The sequence below is a fragment of the Amaranthus tricolor genome, chromosome 4, assembly GCF_026212465.1.
Source record: "Amaranthus tricolor cultivar Red isolate AtriRed21 chromosome 4, ASM2621246v1, whole genome shotgun sequence".
Lineage (NCBI taxonomy): Eukaryota > Viridiplantae > Streptophyta > Magnoliopsida > Caryophyllales > Amaranthaceae > Amaranthus > Amaranthus tricolor.
The window spans coordinates 3,549,381-3,573,065 of record NC_080050.1 but is presented as its reverse complement, the minus strand read 5'-3'; the positions used below and the strand labels follow the sequence as shown (position 1 = coordinate 3,573,065).

Sequence of the window (23,685 nt, the reverse complement as noted above, 5' to 3'; positions counted from 1 at the left end):
ATCAAAATTTTTCCTAAAAATAAAAAAAAAAAAAAAAAATAAAAAACACCAATATCCAAAATCTGAATTGGAGGTGGATCATGCTTTTCACCATCCAAAAATCGGATATCAAGATTTATTGATCCAGATCGATCCGATATCCGATTTTGAACATATTAATATATACCCACCATTTGTTAACCTAGAGTTTTGTAATATTGAAAAGAATTGTGCATTGCACGGAGTTCTATACAAGTTAATAGTAATTGTTAATAATAGAATATGTTGCCATTAATTTATTCACTACAAACTAAGGGAAAATATTGAATTATTAGTAAAAAATTTAAAGGTATGATTATTAATAGCGGACGAGCAAAATAAAAGTTGAATTAGTAATGTCAATTTTTCCATTTAATAATTACTACTAACTTTTTATAAATAACTAAATTGATATTATATTTGAATATATCTATGATAGAGAATATTTTCTTAATTATGATGAAGAATAGGTTGGTTAATATAAATGAAAACATATATTTATTGATTTGTTAAATGTTTACTATTTTATCTTTAGAATTTTTAGCCAAAAAAATAAACATAATTATAAGTTTCAGCACGTGTTATTGAGATTAATGAATTTATATATGATCATAGAGAGATAGATTTACCAATAATATTAATAATAATGTATTTTATTCACTTAAGTAATAAGACAACCCAAGGATTTGTTCAAAAACAAGGATACGCCATTAATTTTGAGCTCAACTTATTAACTTTAAAAGTCATTAATCTTTTTTACAAAATAATAATATATTTTAATATAACTAATTATAACGACGTGGATTTTATTTGTGGTTGGGTTAAGGCAATGTTATGCGCTTAAGAAGGGAGAGTAGCCAACAAAAATAAAAGTGGTCGATTTGGATTTTAACTTATATTAAAATATAATATTAACAATGTTTTAAGTTCACAACAAATTAAAGGCTAATGGCTAATAATTGAAGAGACATGTTTGCCTGAGATATGAGAGTTAAGCAGTTTAACAATCCATTGTGTTCAAAGGTATGTGTGTAATTCGCTTGGATTAATTGTAAATATTTAAAGAGTAATAAAAGTCAAAATAGGAAAATGAAATTAATTAGATAGAAGATTAGATGAATTTGATTGTTAGAGAGGTGAAAGAATTAATTAGAAGGTAATGAAAATAGATAAAACAACAATTATTTCCCCTTATATTGGGATATAAATTTACCTTATGAGAGGGTGGGGGAATACTTTCCTCCAAATGAGGGAAATCATCATCCTTTTTTATTCATTTTTTTTTAGTTTACTCTCATTTTACATCTTTCACAAGTATTTGTATTTCAATTACTTCATTTGTACCTTCACTTACCTTTATTTCACTAGTTTAACTTTTTTTACCACTTAAATATTTATACTCAATCCAAGCGACTCCTATCATCAATAATCAATAATCAATAAATTATACTAATGAGGAAACAACTTAGAACACGTGCCATGTTTGCATTAAAAAGTTTTCCGCCTTTTTTCTATTGTTGATATGAAAACTTTTGATGATTGTCTTAATATTTAAGGAAATAATTAACTCAACAAAAATATAATAGTTTTTGATTGCCTATAAATATATTTCCTTATACAAACCTATAATTTTTTTTTTCCAAATCTTAAATAAAGTTAAAGTTTGCTTCATTAAGAAGTGATCTGACAAAAAAAATAAAATAATTTAATTTTCTATTATCATATACACAATCTTAAGTCTTAAGCTCAAATTAGTTAATATTACATTTTATATTCAGTTTATATATTTTATTCTTTTAAAAAATATTTTATAATCAAACATGATAAAAGTAACAAATTAGATTAAAATATATTATATATTTGATGGAAAATCTAAAATTTTTCAATGATGGGATTATAGAAAAAAGAATATTTTTTTTATACTCCAATAAAAAAAAGTATTCTATTGCATGTCAAATTAGATTAAGTTTATGAAGTAAATGAATTAATTTTATAAATAAATATCAATGTATTCATATAAATAAATATTTATTATATTCGTGTTTTACAGGGAAATCTATCTAGTAAGTAACCAAATCTATAAAGAAAAAGAGGAAATTCAAGTAGAAAATAATTCAAAATTGAGATTATTTATAATGAAAAGGTTAAAGTTTAGATTATTAATGTTAATTTCCAAATTATATTAAGATATTTTGTACATCTGAAGGGAGTTAAGCTCGTTAGATAAATAAATTTGGTTTCATCTAATTTGAAATCAATTACAACTTTATTTTTGAATAGAAAACGAAGTCAGAATTAAAGGTCATGAATTCTGATTTATGAACTACTTTACTTTTCCTCACTTTTAGAGATCTATCTACAATTCCAAGTAAATTAAACCAAACAAGATAGAAATTATATTTTTGGAAAGTCAACATACATATATGTCAATCAAGTATATTTATTGTGTATACTATATACTGCCTGCTATTCAACGTATTAGTCCATTTAATTTTTCACTAACATTTAACTCTTAATAACTCTAATGGTTCTTAATTAAAAATTATAAAAAATTAATATTAATAATCCTTGTATTGAGACGAATTTAATAAGATCCCACATGACTATATTTTAACTTATAGATTAAGAATAAAATACAAATTAAGAAGCGAATAGTGACAAAAAATAAACGAAATTAATAGGTAAAATAGGAGGGAGTATATTTTAAGATGAAATTAACTTTTCTTGAGTTAAAACTTTGTATACATTAGTTTCTCAAGTTATACACCAAACCACCTCATAGTGATAATTTATTCGAAATTAACCCGATAACTTGAATATATATCTATGTAAAAAACATATGAGAATTAACTTCTTAGAAAATGTAAATACGTAAGTGTCAATCAAACATATTTTAAGTGTACTAGTAAGTTATCAGAAAAAATTGAAAAAATGTACATACAAAAATAGAGTATGTGTCCAAAATCACTTAATTAAATACATATATTTTTTTGTCAAAAACTATAAAAAAAATTGGCTTCTTGCCTAAAATACCTAAAAATTGTTTTATAAAAACTACCTAAATATTAAAAATTAAAAAAAGGGGAGTGAATTGAGTGAGTTGAATTAAAAGACGTAGTATCTTTTAGTATTTTGTGATGCAAATCAAAAGGTGTAATTTGTACATTCCATACTAACGAAAAGGTTTATATCTTATGTGATTAGTAGGTACGTAGTATTTGACAATAAAAATTAGTCTTGTAAGTGACTTGTACATTCTATTTTTAGATGTAGTTTTTACATGAAGTGTTATGTTTTGGATAGTTTTATTAAAAAAACATCGCTTTTTGTACCTTTTGATAATTTTCTCAACTTGAATAAATCAAATTGACTTAAGTTTTGAATTTTAGTTTTAGCATTTTAAGTCGTAAATTTGATTTTTTAAATTTTAAATTTGGTATAAAAGTATTAAAAATTTTGAAAAAAAAAATGGGTTGTGGACTACTTGAACCATTTATGACTGGTTGTACCGATGCGACCGTTGCATACAAATTTTTATGAATAACCTATACTTCCCCTATCCCAATGAGAATGAATCAAAAAGAAATGGTTGATTTTTAAGAAAATACAGAAAATTATGAGAATATAAGAAAACGAATTATATGAATAAAATTAAAAGAGAGTTTAAATGATTAATTAGATTAAAAAAAAAGTAGTGGAAAATTAAACTCAAAATGGTATTTGTAGATTATAGAAAATAATGATTAGAACTATTGTATTAGGTCCAAAAAAATTGGATTGTTATCTTTGGCAAAAAGGGTAAGAAAATAAAAGATTATCCCTATCTTTTTATTCCATTGCTCACTATAAATAACAAGTTGAATAAAGTATTTTTCAAAACAATAACTTCAATTAATCATCATTGTAATTTTGTTCAAGGATAATTGTGAAAAAATGGTCAAAAAGCATTTGGTTTTGTGTTGTCTTTTTCTTTTTCTTACAATTGGTATGTTTTAGTACTCCACTTACGTACTAAGCATATGACCTTCATTTATTCATTAGAGTTAATACAATCATTTGTGTTTTTTCAGAGCTGGTGTTTTTGGTCGGTTTAAAATCGAGTTTTGTGTCCATTAATATAATTTTAAATTCATTTTGAAATAGGTTAAGTCGAGTTCAATTTTTTATATTTCACTTAAAATTTCAGCATTAATTTTTTTCGATCATTGAGTATCATAACACCCTATATCCCTTCGTAGGTCCGCCACCGAATATGTTGTCATCTATCTATTTTACTTGAAGTAATATTTACATTGTACAATTTGGTGATGCAGGAAACATGGCTAGAAAATCAGAAGGGTATATATGTTTGGAAAACATAAAGGTAGAAAATTGTGGGCAGTGTTACCCAGCTTGTGCAAAGTTTCATCCATCAAGTGGGGAAGGTGCATGTAACAATGCTACTTTGGAGTGTAGATGTTATTTTCTTTGTAATGCTCCTCCTCAATTTCATCCAACGGATGTCATTACTCCAAAGTCTGTCACTACTCAATCATACATCGTGCCTTGATGAAGTGAGGTCATACAAGTAGCTTAAAGTTGAACTTACACAGCATTTAACTAAATAGAAATTACTTTTTAAATAAATTTTAAGAAATTAAAAATTGTATTAACCTGTATTAAGCCGTCTCACGTTGAGATGGTATAGTCTTAATAAAGAATTTGTCTTATTATATAAGCATATAGTTTAGTATCTATGGAATTCAAAATAATATATTATTATATATTGTGCATTGATTTGTTGAGTGTGAGTTAAATGAGATAAATAATATATTTTACTTTACATTCATTGAAAACAAAATATCCTACGTGGTAATTATTATTACTATTTTTTTATAACCATAAAAGATTAAAGTATTTTTTCATCTCGATGATTATCACATAAAAGGATTTGATTTGAAAATACTCATATGTGACAAGAATAATCAAACCTTCAAAAGAGTATCAAATCTAATCAAACCTTCTTCATAATATTACTGTCTCAATCAATTTGCTACATTTCTACATTTGAAAAATCACTTGTTTTTTTTATTTTTCTCAAATATTTATTGTCTTATAATATCTTACACAAGTCAAATTTTTATCTGATTCTTCCAATAAACTGATAAATCCTTAAAAAAAATGAAAGAATTTACGTTTTTGCATCTTTAGTAAACTACATGAAAACTAAGCCCACGCTGCTTCTCCACTTCGGCCCGCTTCATACCATATCCCGTCCATTTTTGTTTACAAATTTATTGGAATTTGGCTAAATAATTTTTACAGGCAAATTGCAAGAGAAATTTAATCTTTTTAAGAATTCTATTGGTTTGATAGTTTTTTTAAAAAAATTAATAAAAAAAAATTGTATAACATAAAATATCAAATAAGAGACTTTGAGTTTAAATATCTGGTACTTTCATCATTGAACTTTACTTGATTTTTGATACTTGATGGGCTTTTTCATCATACACCCTCCAATTCAAAGTAATTGTTCCATTTAATTGGGCACGGATATTAAAAGTGAGATGGAATCCACCAAAAAGGTAGTAGTTGGGATTTTTTAAATGGTTGGATTAATTGGATAAGTAGTAAAAATGGGGGTACTTTCGTAATTACTTATATGAACTAAGGATATTTAGGTAAAAAAACCATTAACAAAAAAGAAAATGAAACAATTAATATGAAATTGCCAAATAAGAAAATGTGACAATTACTCTATATTGGAAGGGGTATATTACAAATTAGTAAGTGGGTTGGGGTTAAGGTTGCGTTTTTGGACTGGGCTCTCAAACTTCCTCAACCCCTACAAACAGAGAATTTTTGAAAAAGCTGAGCGAAAAAAAAAAAAAAGAATTCAATAACCGAAAAATCAAACTATTTCAAAAACTGAGCGTGAAACTCCCAGACCTAGGTTTGGGGCTGTTCGCATTTAGTAACTGCGAACAGGTCAAAAAAGACAAAATAGCTGTTCGCAGTTACTAACTGCGAACAGCAAAAAAAAAATTATTTTTTTTTTTTTTGGTCAAATAGCTGTTCGCAGTTACTAACTGCGAACAGCTATTTTGTCTTTTTGCTGTTCGCAGTTAGTAACTGCGAACAACTATATTGTCTTTTTGCTGTTCGCAGTTAGTAACTGCGAACAGCTATTTTGTCTTTTTTGACCTGTTCGCAGTTAGTAACTGCGAACAGCTATTTTGTCTTTTTTGACCTGTTCGCAGTTAGTAACTGCGAACAGCCCCAAACCTTAGGTCTGGGAGTTTCACGCTCAGTTTTTGAAATAGTTTGATTTTTCGGTTATTGAATTCTTTTTTTTTTTTCGCTCAGCTTTTTCAAAATTTCCACAAACAGATAATACCATTCCCTTGGTTCTCTGTTGTTTTTTTATTTAAAATATTTTCTTTTAAGAAGAGATAAATTTGAATAAGAATTTTTACAAATTATTACGAATAATGGTTTCTTCAAGAGACGTGTTAGATATATGAGCTAAATAACCCAATTAATACAAAATAGAGAAAAAATAAAAATATGAGCCTCTTATTTTAAAATCGTCTTTTAAAAAAATAGTATCTCACAAGAATAGCCGAAAGATTTTTGAGAGATACATACAAGGTAAACTAGATCAATATCTTCTTAAATTCAAAAACGTATAGTTTTTTTTCTTAATTTCAGAAGTTTATTAAAATAATTAAGAAATCAACAAATTAATATTTTAGTAATTAATTAAAAATCTGCAAATTGGAGCAATCAATAATTAAGGCATTTGTTACTTCAAAATATATTGATTACACTATACAATATTGTAGTTAAACTCTAAAAATATTTGTTTTTGGTGTAGCTTTTAAGATTAAGTATATACTACTCCTCTAATAATAAGCACTTTAATTTCTTTAAATAGGGAGTAATGAACTATTGTTTAAACCCAGGTGAATCATTTATTTGCTAGCGTTACATAAATTGTGCATTATTTCTCAACATTTTCAGCTCCAAATAATTATCAAAATGGCTAGAGAATAAACTTATCAAATAATTATCCAAATAAAAGATTAAAATATAAATATTTGTCATTAATAGGTTAATAAGACTATAGTGAGTTGGATAAGCTTGGTCAGTTTAGAGCTTTATGGGGTCAGATTGAGTCAACAACGTATTTGACCCATTTCAACCCAACTATCGGTTTTAATGGAGTACACAGGGAGAAAAGAATGAATGTCTTCCAACAGTCAAAAATAATCTGCAAATACCTGTTAAAAAATAAGCTAACAACGCTACATATTAAATGAATTAATTGATAATTGAGATTATCATAGAAAATTTAGTAAAATTTGAAATTATTCTAAATAATTATTCATTAAATTTATTGACCTTCACCTAAATATACCTAAATTTAATGACTTTTGTCTAAGTTTACTTTTATGTATTAACTTATACTCCCTCCTATTCATCTTAGGAGTCTCATTTGACTTTTTACGGATTTTAAGGAGAGTCAAAAGTGGGACCCTAAGGGTAGGAAAGAGAGTGGTATTATGGGTTTTTTAATGTAAGGGAGGAAAATTAGTATGGGTAGTGGGGGGTATAATTGAAAATAGGATAAAGTTACTAAGGGCATAAAAGTCAAAAACCCATACCAAAAATAGAATTGGAACAATTAAGATGACTTGACCATAAAAGGAAATGGGACACATAAGCTGAATAGGAGGGAGTATTATTTAAAAACAAAACATACTTTCTCTATTTCAAATTACTTGCAAAGGTTTTTTTTCACGCAATTTAATGTACTAATTCAATTCTTAATATCTCTAATTATGAATAATAAAAAATTATAAAAATTTGATATTAATAATCTTTGTAATGAGACGAATCACATAAGATCTCACTTGACTATATTTTAACCTATAAAGTAAAAACTAATCACAAATTAAAAGTGATAAATAAATAATATTATTTTACTAATGTTATGGCTAATTTGGAATAAGAGGAAGTAAAAGTCAAAGCTTAACATATCTACACATAGCATAAGTTTAGAAAGTCCCTTGTTAACAACAAAAAGGTGGCCAAGTAGTGTGGAGTGAAACAAAGCTCAAAGTGCTCCTTAAATTGATGATCACTTTTGGGTCAGCAACCCACTTTTATTATGGTTTACTCCGTAGTACTTCTACTATTTTCAATTAATGATGTTATGCTATGTCATGTTTATAGACTTTTCTAATATTTCTTTTAGGTGTGTTGTGCGTTTACTCTTCAAATGAAATACACACCAAATATTAATAAATAAATAAATAAATAAATAAATAAATTTTGAAAAAAAAAAAAATCGGGGTTGACAAAATAATTGCAATAAAGGATAAGTAAAGTTTTCTAATGTTTATATGAGAATCGGTTTGGGGTAGGTGGGGACTATATTTTAAAAATTTAATAGGTTTAAATTTAAATATTAAAAAATAAAAAGATAAAAAGTTAAGAATCATAGTGGAATATTATTGGCAAAAGAATAAAATGTGTTACAAGTGCATTAAATGAGAAAGATTTATATGCATCTTTCTTAAAAATAAATGAATACTCTTTTATCTCTTACATATTTGAAATTGAAATTTTAATTTGTTTTATAATATTGGATAGGGTTTTTTATTCTAAAAAAAGTGATAAGAACCCCTATTTTTAATCTTGCATGTAGGCTAATAAAAATTTAAAATAGGCCTGAGTACAACACACTTTTTCAAGTAAGATCTTGTGTTTATTCTCACTAAACTTTTTCAATGAACTCAGCATATCATGTAATCATTTTTTTTTAAATGTATAAATATATAAAAACAAGTCACTGAAACAGCTTTTCAGCCAGCTGAAATGTTAGGTTTTGAGCCAAAATGAATAGCTAGTATTGTTAGCTTTTTTCATTGATTTTTGACTTTTTTAGTCTGTTTTTTCCTCTAATAAAGAGTCAAAGATCAATACTTAATTTACCAAACACCTCTCTATATAACAAACTTAAAGCTTAAAAACTAACAAAATAGCTAACACTTTTAATTGTTCTAAAAACCCAACAAATAATAGTCAACTGACATTTCAAATCTATCTATAACTATTACTAAAGCAAAACACACTGACATCATCACTATTTTAATATTGCTTACGTGTCACAACCTCAACAAAAATTTTCCTCCAAAACTTAATGATGATGTCATTGTTTTTATAACTAATATTTATATCTTTGAATTTACTACTTTCTAACTATGACTATAATGTTATCTATATTGATTGATTTTATATTTTTAGGTTACATCATATAATGTATTAGAAAATCATATATTTTATTTTATTTTATTCAATTATTTATAAAATCTTATCAATTTTATTTATTGAATGAGTATTATTTAAGTGTATTGGATATTTTAAGTTGGTTAAAAGATAATATACTTTTATGAGGATTTTTTTTATTTGTACTATTGAAATTGGTTACTTAAATACAATGCATAATGTTATAAACTTGTAAGTAGAAATTAATCATTTTAATGTCATAATTGATCACTTTTAAGTCAAAATTGAAATTTTTTACTATTTAAATTCATCTATTTAATGACTTTAAGTTAAAATTGATAACTTTAATATCAAAATTGATAAGCTAAAATTGATTTTTTTTTTCTTTTGAGTTTAGGCCAGCCTATTAGTACTCGCCTCATAATGAGTTGAGACGACTTTTGTGAGTTTTGTGTTAAGTAAAAAGTCTTATGATTTGGTTACTTGGTTTTGTCCTATTATAATTAGACTAGTGACTATTATTAATATATTGTAATATATAATAATAATTCAAGCAAAATTATGATAATAAAGGCCCGATCAAGGCACATATAGAGCATGTTTCTAACTCGTTTCATTTATGTAAAATATGTCCGTTTTAAACCCAGTCCATTTAAAGTTCGATTAAAATCGATAAATTTAAGGGTCGGATTCAGGTCCTTAATGTAGTCCGCTCCATTGTAGAGGTCTAACTCTTTAGTGAATGAAGTAGGCAACAAATAAGATATTGTTATTGGAGAATTAATGTATGATTTCTTATAATTAAGTCTTTGCTTTCATCACTTGATTATTGCATTCAAGTAAATAAACCAAGGTATAGAGTGGACTAAGTAAGTATGTATATATTCAACTTTAATATTGTTGTCCATTATTGAATGAATGATATATAAACAAATTTATGTAGCCTTGCAAACTTTGATACATAATTTGTAAGTAGAAATGGTCAAATTTTATATTATATATATTCCATTTTTATGATAAAATTCAATTCTCATCCGAGGTGTTTGATTTATACATAATTGTGAATCAATTTTGAAGACGGGTTAAAGTCAAATTCAACTACAAAGTCGGACAAATATCAAATTATCGGGTTTGTTTTGAGAGCTTCAAATTCTCACCCTATAATCTATTACTATATACTAAAAGGGTTCTTCAATATGACATATGTCATTCTCACATTTAATATTCATTCCGCTAAATATGATAATTAGAAAAATTCTTTATGTTTTATATCAATCACGTTAATCAATCAAATATGATCATTAATTATCAATCTTATGTTAATTTTAGGTTGATAATAATATATTCCTAAGATCATTCTTATGAAATATTATTAGGAAAATAATTTAAGAGGACATATAATTATGTATAAATTATAAGATAATCATATTATGAAATATTATTAGACAATTAATTAAAGAAAGGGATACATATGATATATATTTTAAAAAAAACAGATGATATAAATTTTTGGAAAAAAACATTACTTATTAGTTATTACCAATAACCAAAGAGATGAATATTACTTTTAATTACTCATTTTTCGATCTAACACAAAGAATGAGAGTTCTTTAGTTATTAAAGTTTTCACACGAATATTAACACAAAGAAATAGTTCAATTATAATAAATAGTGTGTCAATCAAGAAAAGTTTTCCTAAATTAATAAAGTAAGAAAATTATTAGAAGTCAAAAATTTACATTCTAAATATATAAAAGATAAATTATTGTCAATATCGAAAACTATACAGGCATAATATTTGATTTTTATACACATCAGAGATTGATTATTATAAGGAAAAACTTGAAATCAACAATCATTTATAATTATCAAAGGTTAAAGAATATCATCAATGTTAAGAAAAAATATCTAGCCATCAAAGGTAAAAATATAACAATTTAAATGAAGTAACAAAATTTAGCAATTCAACATTATATAATATTATCAATTCAGAATCAAAAAAATAAGAAAAAAATAAAAAGGAGTATTAGCAATCTAAAGTAGAAATTATAAGCAATTAATTACAAGAAATTGCACGCGTGTAATCTTTTTTTATCGATAAAAAAATAGTAGTATCACATACAGTTCACTATTAATCAATTTTTATGGAATACTATCAATCAATAGCTATAGTAAATTAAACGATATAGTCTAATATTCAAAAATTTTGAAACATGCAAACAATGGTTTTCATAACAAATACTCCCTTTGTTTCTTAATATTTTTCTCGTTTATTTTTTGCACAGTTTTCAAGGTAAATTTTGAACTTTTAATATCTCTAAATACGCATCACAAAAAATTATAAAAAATATATAATAAAAAGTATACATTAAGACGAATCTAACGAGATCTCATATGGATATATTCTATCATCTATATATGTGTTAAAAATCTTAATTAAATTTTTCTCTCCAAAGTAGATTATTCTAAACAAGAAAAACATTAGAAAATTGAGGGAGTAATAGAATTGCACAAAAATCGCTATATCATAATTTTAGAAACACTGTGAAATATTTATCATAAATTTAACCTGTAATATTTACCATAAATTATTTTATAATGAAATTAATATTTTTAAATCTATAATTTTTCTCAAATCTAATTTAAATTCCACTGGTTGGATTATTTTATCAAATAAATTAATACTTAATTATTAATATCTTTTATAACCTTTAAAATTTTAAATGTAGCTATGATTATAATAGATAGTGTACCTTATAACTAGGAACATTAAAACATATAACTAAAATCTTCTTTTTAATATTTGACACATAATATTGATCAACTCATTAAGACAAAAAAAAATTATAAAACAATCTGTTTTAGTTTATTTTATTCACATGGTAAAATTATTGAAGAAAACTCTTAAAATAATGTTTTAATTTCTTTTTTATGTTAGATATAATTTTATTTATTTTATTTTGTCACCTAACAAATAAGATACAACTAATTTTTTTTAATAAAAAAGCAATTCGTTTTTTAAATAGTAAAATATTTTAGGAAAATTACCACAATAATTCAACCTTTCATCGATTTTCCTATAATAATTCTAACTTTTAATTTATCATGAATAATTCCAACTATTATGTTAAATGAATGTCTTAAACATAAATATTTCCAACTTATAAACAACTATGTTAGCAAAGTACCCTCCTCCCACTTCTTATCCACTGACAGACGAAATTGTTTCAAGCTAGTAAGATTAATGCACATAAAATAACTTTATTGTCACTAGTTAAAGAGTAAGTCTTGTATAAACTTAGTTAACACTAAAATAATGTACAATATTTGTTATTCTTTTATTTCTACTTGACTCAATTGATTTTACTCTTTAAATAAAAGAAAAATTTATCCTGAATAATCTCACATTTTTCCTATTGAATTGTGAATAATTCCAATTTTAGATTATTTTTTAATAATCTAACCTTTTATGTGTCTTTGCCCTCAGCATTCCTTAAATTTGTTTAACTTGTAATAAAACTTATTTAAAAAAAGAAAAATAAAAAAGCCATTATTCCTTCCTCCACCCTTTCAACCACCATAACATGTACAACACTCTTGCCCCACCACCTTCGCCACCCTTGCTTTAGTAGGCGATCCTCATCCACTTCCCACACCCCCATTGCCGGTAACTCCCTTCCCTTGAGCAGCCACACAATTCACCTTAATACCAACCACCCAAACACACAACCCACCTTAAAACTCACCACCACTCCTAGGGTAATCGTCCATCCCCTACAGAGACACCCGAACATATACATATATTAACCGTACAACCGCTCAAATTTCAACCCACCCTATTATTCGATTTGGCTAGTGGTGGGAGTGGTTGGTTAGAGGGGATGATGCGAGCAAAGACATATCAAAAGTTGGATTATTAAGAAATAATTCAAAGTAAGGATTATTCATAAAGCAATAGACAAATTAAAAGAAGCGATTATTCAAGACAATTTTTTCATAAATAAAAAGGTGCATGATATTTTGATGTGGATTATAGGTCCATATAAGACTTATACCTTGTTAAAATGCATCCATCGTCAAGAATAATGACAATCACTTTCATTTATGTACCCACCAGGCAAACTACCCACTTAAAATAATAATATAGATATAAAGATTACATGGAAAAAATTTAGTTGATCCAACGGGTAAACTACCAATTACTAATAGACAAATAAAATATATTTGTTATCACTTAATAATGAGTTAGATTTCATAACTGCTTGATATCTATTAGTAGTGAGTAGTTTATCCGGTGGATAGATCTAGCTAATCTCAGATTATATGCATCTATTATTCACAAACTACCTATTAAAAGCATATTAATTATTTATCAAACTGATCATCAATTATCACCTCATAAGGATATAACTAAGTTCTTTCTTATAATATTATTATACTAATAATAAATGTATCCCATGAGTAAGTCATGTAATAACCTCACCCGAGTCAAATAACCAACTCGTGCAAAACCCCTCCCCAAAAAAAGCAACTCAACCGAGTTTCCCCACTTAACACACCGAGTAACTCAGATGTTGACGCGTCTGTTACTCTTCTAGTCCTTTTATTAGTCTTTCTCTTCATTTTTATGATCAATTCAAACTATGACTCAGTCATTCAACAAATATCCTTTTTTTAAAAATAATTATATTTCCATTCTTCTAACGCGTAATTTGGGTCTATAAGAATTTCCATAAATTCTCTTCAGTATTTTTAAACCCACTTCATTTTTGTTTTTCTAAGCTTGCTCAAAAAATGAACCCACCATTTCTATGGCTTCCTCATGCAAAATCCAATCTATTTTCTTTACTTTAACTTTATTTTTACTTTCCTTTACCCCTCAAATTGATTCCCTTTCCTCTGTTTCAATTTCATATACTTCTAACCAAACAATAGTTTGTGGGTTAATACCTTCTTATAATCAACAATCATTCATAAATTGTACTAGTTTCCCAACTGGAATACAATTCCATTTCCCTAACGTTTCATACAATAGGATTGTAGGGGGGAATGGGTTTCTTTGTGGATTGAGATCACAATCTATTTCATCAAATATGTCAGCAATGGAATGTTGGAGATTTGTGGGTAATAATAATATTTTGCACAAAAGAATTTATAAGGGTCCCAGTTTGAACGAATTTGAAGCTGGGAATTCTCATGTTTGTGGGAATGTAAATGGGAGTAGTAAAATTAATTGTTGGTTGTGGAAGGAAAGGAAATTTTATTCTAATACCCAATTTTTTTCAAAAATTACTGTTGGGGATGATTTTGTTTGTGGGTTGAATGAAAATGGTAATGTTTTTTGCTTAGGGAATGATACAAATGTTGTGGGAAAAGAGCCTAAAAATGGTGGGTTTAGTGTTATTGCTTCTGGGTTACATCATGTTTGTGCAATTTCTTTGAATGGAGGATTGAATTGTTGGGGGAAAATGGTGGGAAATCACGTAGAAGGGGAGTTGTTTAAGGATTTAGCAATGGGAGATGATAGAATTTGCGGAATTAGGGTTAATGATACAGTTGTTTGTTGGGGAAATGGTGATTTTAAGATACCTAAAAAGTTGGAAGGGACTTATTTTACAGGGATTGTAGCAAAAGGGAATGTTTTTTGTGGTGTTGAAAGTAATAATTTTTCACTGTTGTGTTGGGGGAATGACATTCTTGATGGGAATCAATTGGTTTTTGCTAGGGTGATGCCTGGACATTGTGCTAGGCAATGCCCATGTAGTAGGCCTTTACCCGGGTCGGGTGATCTTTGTGGGCAAGGAATGGTGGTGTGTGAACCTTGTGGTCTGATGGGGCAGTTGTTTCCGCCATCTCTGGTTTCTGGACCGGCTCCATCGTTGGAGCCTTCGAAGTCGGATGGCGATAAGTGGACGGCTAAGATGGTTGTATTGCTAGTAGTAGGTTGCTTTGGGTGCCTTTCATTGGTAGCATCTATTGTGTTCTTTTTGTGGTATAGATATCGAGATACTGGGGGCAGTCGAGTGCATGATTCGGGACCAATTGAGCTCGTTGTCGAGAATCCCCTTGGACGACGAGGAGGGGATCAACAAACAGCGGCCCCAGCATTAGAGAAACGGTTGAGCCACATGTATAGTATGGGAAATGGAGGACACTTAGAAGAGTTTCCCTTAGAGGTATTACTTAAAGTGACCGATGGCTTCTCACAAGAGTGTAGGGTTGGGATAGGTAGTTTTGGATCGGTGTATTGTGGGGTTTTAGACGATGGGAGAGAAGTGGCAATTAAGCGAGCAGAAGTGTCATCATCGAATCCGTTGGCAGCCAAGCGTAAGCAAGAAGATAGGGATGTTGCATTCATGGCAGAGCTCGAGTTTCTGTCGAGGCTTAACCACAAACATCTCGTTAGGTTACTAGGGTTTTACGAAGATGCGAATGAGAGAGTGCTTGTATACGAGTTCATGAGTAATTTCACCCTCCATGACCATCTTCACAAGTTGAAGGGCTCCTCTCCGCTCGCGTCATGGCCTAATCGACTCCAAGTGGCTCTCGATGCAGCTCGAGGGATTGACTACCTACATGCCTATGCAGTACCAGCCATCATTCATCGAGATATTAAACCATCGAACATACTGCTCGACAGTAATTGGACTGCCAAGGTTTCAGACTTTGGACTATCTTTGATGGGACCACCAGACGGGGAGTCTCATCTCTCTCTTTGGGCTGCTGGTACCTTAGGATACGTCGATCCTGAATACTACAAGCTCCACATATTGACAACAAAAAGCGATGTCTACAGTTTTGGAGTCGTACTCCTTGAACTACTTAGTGGATGCAAAGCCATTCATACCAATGAGGAAGGAATGCCAAGAAATGTTGTCGAATTCGTGCTGCCATACATTATGCGAGGCGAAATCCATAGAGTTTTAGACCAAAACGTACCACCTCCATCACCAGTGGAGATAGACGCAGTGCGGTTCATAGGTTACCTTGCCGTCGACTGTGTCAGTCTCGAAGGCCGAAATCGGCCTTCGATGTCAGAGGTTGTTAGTTGCTTAGAAAGAGCCTTAGCATCTTGTTTGATTCAGCCTACACTCTCCCCATCGTCGACTCAGTCCTCACATTGACCATTTCACCTTATTGAAAACTCAAGGTTCCTATTTTATTTGGGGTTGGGGATTATGGCAAGGACCAAGTCCAAATTTTTTGTGGGAGGACTTTTCAATCATTTGTAAATCAAATTCTTTCATTTGTAAACATTGTACATTATTTTTAACATCCATAGAAATGTCTTCCAAGGAAAAAAAGGAACTATCTTCTATACTTGTCATGATTCTTTACCATAGAAAAAGTAAGAAATGGACAGGTGCACCTACTATATATAAGTTGAAAATAAGCACTTTAGATAAACAATTATTAGACTTTGCGCATACCTCATGCGATGATGACTAAAGTTTTGACTTCAAGTATACACCAAAAAATCTGGCTTTCTACAGTCTCAATCAGTCCATATGATGTTCAGACTAACAAGTCTTCGGCATTAGGAACCAAAAGTGGCAAATGATTTCCGCACTCCTTTAAAGAAAGCAACTCTTTCCGAACATAGAGTCTTGCCGTAAAATGTTTTACAGAACACAATGTTCACATTCAAATTTGTGCCTCCAAATTACACAATGACATGGGGGCTTTCATTGATTATGCAATAATGATAGTACGAGCCACTTGTTTACAGAAAAAGTAATGGATGTTCTGAAAAAGATTCAGGGCTACTGATATATATACTGACCAAAAACTGTTTACAAATGAATTGCTAGTAATCAATAGTTAAAAAATGAGCAAATGGATGTTTGTGTCAATTAAGAAACCTTGACATAAAAGCAGCAAGCCAAATATAATGTTGCCTGCTACAGGTCAATCATCTAAGCTGCCACGGAATCTGAGGTAGTCTCTAGTTCCACAAGCTTGGAAAGGGCATTATCGATCTGGGCGAATACATCTTGCTTTGTACCACTTCCATCAACCTGCAAATAGCAAGAATCAGTATTTGAACATATATTCTGCAAGATTTGAACACTGAAAAGGAAGAGAATGGGACGATGATTAATGAGTCACAGCTTTTTCAAAGAAAAGAGGACGAACATTCTTTACGAATAAACTAGAAAATAGAATAAACAAGTCAGTTGGCTGTCTTGTTAAAAATTCCAAATTTCGGAAAAAAAAAATATGTCCAGAAGTCAACATATATGTACTTCGTATAAAGGAATCATAACTGAGAGAAAGCAAGACAGACAGTAAGCATCTCTAGCAATTTTACGTCTTTCAGATGATAATCCCAGAAAAACATTATTTTAGATAAAATTTAATACCACATTTGGGTCATACACGTCCTTGAACCCAACATCAACCTAAGAACGACCAGAATTCTGTCAGTATTCAACGATGATAATTTCCACCAAATGGATCAATAACTCTAACATGACTAGGACTTCTAATAATCTAACAATCAACACGTCTTACCGCAACTACAGAACTGTTGGTGTCAAAGGTATAGGAGGAAAAAACTGGTGACTATAGCTATAGCTGTCTTAAAGTCATCTCCTAATCCAGAACCACGGACACTATAAACATATCAATTAACATCCATATACTCTAGTGAAACTTAGCAACTTGGCCAGAAAAAAAGGGCCAGCAAGAATAGAAAAGCGACAAATCCTTTAAAAAAAATCAACACGATATACCTAAAACTATAATATTATCTCCCATAAAAATCAACCAAGCTGATAATCTCCCATTAAAATCAACAGTACAGTTACACAAGTACTGCATCTCAACTTAATCCTTTTCCAAACCTTTGTCCAACTCAATATGTACTACGCATTACTTATTTATGACAACAGATCTACTAACCCCATCCCCTTCATCCCTCTTCATAAAATAAAAGGTAGTCTAGGTCAAACTACATGAACTTTTGCTATAAGGTAGAGGTTGATATTCGCAAATTTCATACATTAGACTATTTGTGCACCAAATCGACCCATGTTTGATAAGGAATATATTTTCCCTACAAGATGCGTCACATATATCAAAGTATCTGCAATCTGTCTCAACAGTTTCTGCAAAGTTCAGATCACTATTTCCGGCTCTTACAGCAATCTTCACTCTAAGAAGAAAAGGTCAGGGTTGGGAAATTTTATTTCACATAATCTTTGGTGGTTCTATATGATGATTTATACTTCTACTGTTTAAGAATTTATTAACAAGACATTTACAATATTTAACCTTTAACAGAGAAGAAATAATGATCTATTAACATATAGATCCCCTTTCTCACCCAACATTACACATAGATCCTCATATGGTTCAAGTCCGCCTCACGTATTCAATTCTAATAAAGGTGAGGCATTGATAGCAATTAGGTGTAACAGATTTATTGTAAATTTAAAATGTAAAGAGAAAAAATTATATGATTAATTGAGAAGCCTCAAGCTGGGTACCATAGGCCATGAAGTCTGCAAGTGGAAGAGGAATTCAGGAGTGCAAACATGTTATAGCATGCTTTAAAGAGGCAATAAGATACAGGTCTAAATACAAGTTCATATTTCCTTACATCATCAACAAGATCTCGTAACAGTAGACAAGAGGCATCTAAGATACTTAAAGAAGCATTCAAAAATAGTAGTGTCAGTGGCAACAGATGTTTCCCAAAATATATGTTACAAATTATATTTTCCGCACACGTTTCCATTTTATATCAAAAGTCACATAAAGCTGTTAAATGTTAATAACACAAAAACATGGAACAAAGTAATTATAAAATACAAAAAAGTTCAGATTGCAGATGCACGGCTCAGAAATTCAAAAGTAAACTTCAAAAAACCAATTAAACTTCAACGCAATAAAACAGATATGTACTTAACATTGCATTGAAATAACAATTAAACAAAGAGAATAAATAAAGGCACATAGTGTAAAGTGACGAAAGAAAACAAAAGAAAAGCACAGAGCATTATGTAAAAGTGAGAGGAAGGTGGATATGCCTTAACAATTATGTCTTCATACATGGAGAGCACTGCCTCTACATTTTGATGATGAGTTTGCAAACGTAATTTCACCTATATAACACCAATGGAAATAAAAGCCAAGATCATTATTAACATACCTCCACAAACTGCACGATAAAAGCTTCAACAAAAATTAAAATAAAAGTGTGCACAAAATCAAAGATTAACATGGTACATACCTTTTCCTCAGTATCATCAAAACGCTGGGTAAGCCTAGAAGCAATTTCATCATTCTCAGGAGGAGAATACTTTAAGTGGTATATCTTCCCAGTAGCAGGATCTAATCTTCGTCCAACAACCCTCTCAACAAGTAATTCCTCAGGAACCTGCCAATATATTCAGAATATCAAATAAGGCTCAAGAACACAATTTCAGCAAACATAACCAAATAAAAATTTCCAGAGTGTAGCAGTTTACAAAAACTTCTTGTGGGATAAAAATATAGAAAGTATAGATCAGCTAACAGCACGCCCTCAAAACCTTCTACACTATATAAAAAATATACAGTATGCCAACCACCAAGTACTGCTGACGATTAAAATTCAAAAAAAAAATGGAAGAAATAATAGGGGAGACAAAAGGGGGTGCAAGAGGAGGGTAATAACCAAAAATATAGATACAGAACTACACGTTTAATAATGAGTGCATCACATAAGCTGACATGGGTGTTCCATTAAGCTCTTTTTTTACCCTGTCCACTTTAGAAGCAATTTAAAAAAATAGTTCTAATACATGAAAGATAGTTTCTCACGTCCGAGTATCAATTACACACTAAATCTAAAAAGAATTTGTTGCTTATAGCAATGTTGATCATACTAGGCATATCTTACACTCATTTAATCAGCTACGTATACAAAGAAAAAAAAGAAACATCAACGAGGAAAAAAGTATAAAAAAGGGAAAATCCTAGTAAACTTATTCCACTCTCCAAAAACCTTGTGGGATTATATTGAGGTTCAGAAAAATCATTTACATGCTGGCAAGCACCGATGAGAATTGACAATAAACATAATTCTTACTTCCAGAAGAATAAACAGGTCAGGTTGGAACCCCAAGTCTTTCAAAGCAACTGCTTGGGATAAGCTCCTTGGATATCCATCTAAAAGCCAGCCCTTCTCTAGTGAATCTGGCCGCAGCAGACGATCTTTGACCATCTAGACAGTGACAGCTTATAAGTAAATGTCAGACAGAAAATCAACCCACTGAAAAGCATGCTTACGTAGCTTACCATCACAACTATTTCATCAGGGACCAGCTGTCCTTTGTCCATGTAATCTTTAGCTTTTTTTCCATTTTCACTACCCGATGAAATTTCAGCGCGAAGCAAATCACCAGTAGAAATATGCGCCAAACCATACTGCATACATGAGGATTACCTGGTTCATTCGTTTTCTTCAGGGCAATCCCATAAAGAGAAATTCATGCAGTAAACTAAGAACCAAAACTATAGGAAAGGCCTCAGAAGAAAACATAAAGGGAGATTTATAGGCATAACAAAGCCAATTATCTCAATCGTAGCTGTAATTGCAATATGGAACAAGAACTTTGCAGATTCAATTATTTAAGCGAGTAAAACATAAAATGAGACGCACTAACCAACCGCAAGTCAACCATAAACAATAATGTAAGGAGATAGAAAATAAAATTGGAATGGTACCTATAAAATGACAATAAGAAATACTTTTGAAAAAAAAAACATCAACATGCATGCATCACATGAAAATTACTATTAACCTTTGTGGAGACACATTTCTAACAATATCCACAGTTGTTATTTTTGAGTCCAAAATAGTAACCATGGCATAGTGCAAAAATAAGGCTTTAGCAAGGTCGCGAAATGTCTTTTGCAGTCAACGTGGAGGTTCACTGTTGTCTCGGCCTATATTTTGGTCACAATAAGCTCTAAAGTCTAAACCTTTAGAATACGGATATACAGTGATTATGTTTGTGATTGGGCCAATATTTTTGGACTATGAACCATCACAACATAGCATGATTAATTGAGTCTATTCCCCCCCTCCCTCCTCCCCTAAAATCAATTCCCATTGATCAACAAATTCGTCCAGTAGCCTTCTCTACTAACTAGATTTTTACCAGAAGAATGACTACTCCCAAGTCCTAACACACTCAAAAAAATGCAAGTTTATTAAGAGAAATATTCCACTAATAAAAATGCAACAGATTAACCAGATTGTATGTAAGACTCAAAATCTTCAAAACTATGCTATGTAATCAGCCAAAGAGCCCATTGTTCATTTGAGATGAGCAAACTACTCCCTACACACTCACAAATGCAAGTTTCTCAATCCAACAAACCAAAAAGTAAATATGGAACTCGGAATCTTAGAATCCATGCTATGTAGTAAACCAAAGGGCTGATTGTTCACAAGAGATGAGCAAACACTCTACAACTTTATGGCACTATCAATAAATAACAGGCCAAATCATATAGATATATATATAGACCATCATCCAAATCTTGTATAATTTGTTATAACAAATAATTAGAAAAAAAATATTGGTGGCAGTGCTGCCTTGAACATCACAAAAGGTCTGAGATCACTTTATCATTCATTGATAGGGTCTCAAAAAAAAAGCTATTTAACAAAATTAAGTTACTCCCTAGTCCCAGCCATCGTGATACATAATTCCCCATAAAATATAGCATTAAGTTTTTGTTTTAAAACTGTTACTCAAACAATGCCGGAAAACATTATCAACAACTTACTTTCTCAGTAATGAGCTCACATTGAGTCCCTTTGCCAGACGCCGGAGCACCTGAAATCATAATCCTCAATGGCCTCGAGTTACTAGTTGACGCCATAACCTACCTCAAACAACAGTAACATGAAAAATCATTTACAAACATGAGAACAAATCCAGCTCAAATAATCATCATATTCGTCAAGAAATATATATCAAATGACATCCCTGTATTACAATAGAACTAAGAAATTAACCATTAGTTTCGTTCATCTACAAAATAATTACGAAGTAAAATTAGAACAATAAGTAAAATTTTCCAATTAAATCAAAAATTAATCAAATGGAAAACAATAATCACATTACATCACATGAAATCCCTAAATTATAATATAATCCTCGATTTAAACTAAAAAAATTGAAAAAGAGAAACAAACAAAGAATGCAGGTGCAATTACCACGAAATTAGGACGATTAGATATGCGAGAATGGCGTCGAGTTAAGGATTGATCAAAGCGAAGAGAAAAGGAAGAATGAAAAGAAGAAGAAAATTTAGGAGTGGAAGCAGAAAAAGAAAGGGAAGGATAATGAAAACGAGTGGAAGGAGAGAAAATGGCGGAATTAGGGTTTGCGAAAGTAGAAGAACATCCAAAAAACGCCATTTTTGGTGCTGATTTCTCCTAATATTTAGTAGACGTTTTCTGAGTTGCCAAATTTGGCAGATATTCCTATTCTTTTGGGCAAAGGAAAGAGCAGAAGGGAGCGAATATATAAGTGATAAATAAATGATCAGAATTTAGAATTTAGAATTTAGAAGGGAGAGTTTTGTTGTGGGACCAGATTTTTTTGAGCTTATGGCTATGAATGAGTAATCGGTCCGCCCAATCTTTAGTTTTGGCTTCAAATTCTACGTATGGTTCTAACGAATCCTTGGATTGCGTTAAACCAAAAACTATGTGTTTGATTGTCAATGGGGATGGTTCTAAGGTAATCTTGAGAAACATAACAAAATTCTACATATGGTTCTAACGAATTTAAATTTTAAGGGTTTGAATTTGCCTACTCTATAATTCCGAATCGAATTTGGATTCATAAATTTAAGGTCCGAGTCCACAGATTGAGACCCAGGTTCGGGTTGGATTTGAAATTTTGTTATATTTCTCAACATTACGTGATTTTAAACTTTGTCGATTCATATAATTTGAGTCCTGGTCTAAATTTTTTCACATCCTATGGATCTAGGTCAGAGTCTAAGTCCAATAAAAAAAAATTAGAGTCTAAATCTAAGTCTAGCTAGATCCGACCCATACCCATCCCTAATTATCACATATCCTTCTTAGTTTTCTTACTCCATCTAGTAACCTATCTTAGCATCATATTCCCTTGTTCAAATATTATGTTTTTTATTTGTTTTTTAACGTGATTTGTGGATCAAATTTGATTAATGTAGATAAATTGATTTTTTTTGTGATTAGTAATTATATAGTTTTTATCATCTTTATAAATTTTTTTTGTGATTGATGAATTACAATCAACAAATAACACAATATAAACTAAGAGGGATTGGGGAGAAAACGAATCTTATATGACGATCCCCTTCCAAACTCCAATTAAAAAAGGAAAAAAAAAATGA

General features: G+C 30.0%; 2 protein-coding genes across 2 annotated transcripts; one reads left to right on the top strand and one right to left on the bottom strand.

Annotated features, from left to right (window-relative positions):
• The first annotated feature begins 13,935 nt into the window (after positions 1-13,935).
• Positions 13,936-16,611, top strand: LOC130809970 (serine/threonine-protein kinase-like protein CCR4). Its single transcript, XM_057675850.1, has one exon. It carries the CDS (start codon positions 14,103-14,105, stop codon positions 16,413-16,415), a length of 2,313 nt encoding a protein of 770 aa, XP_057531833.1. The 5' UTR covers positions 13,936-14,102; the 3' UTR covers positions 16,416-16,611.
• Positions 16,612-16,928: 317 nt separating this feature from the next.
• Positions 16,929-23,055, bottom strand: LOC130809971 (adenylate kinase, chloroplastic). The gene is made up of 7 exons (XM_057675851.1): positions 22,511-23,055; positions 22,078-22,176; positions 20,578-20,706; positions 20,369-20,503; positions 19,529-19,675; positions 19,326-19,400; positions 16,929-17,309 (listed from the first exon to the last, which is right to left on the bottom strand). Exons 1-7 carry the CDS (start codon positions 22,712-22,714, stop codon positions 17,208-17,210), a joined length of 891 nt encoding a protein of 296 aa, XP_057531834.1. The 5' UTR covers positions 22,715-23,055; the 3' UTR covers positions 16,929-17,207.
• Between the last annotated feature and the right edge of the window lie 630 nt (positions 23,056-23,685).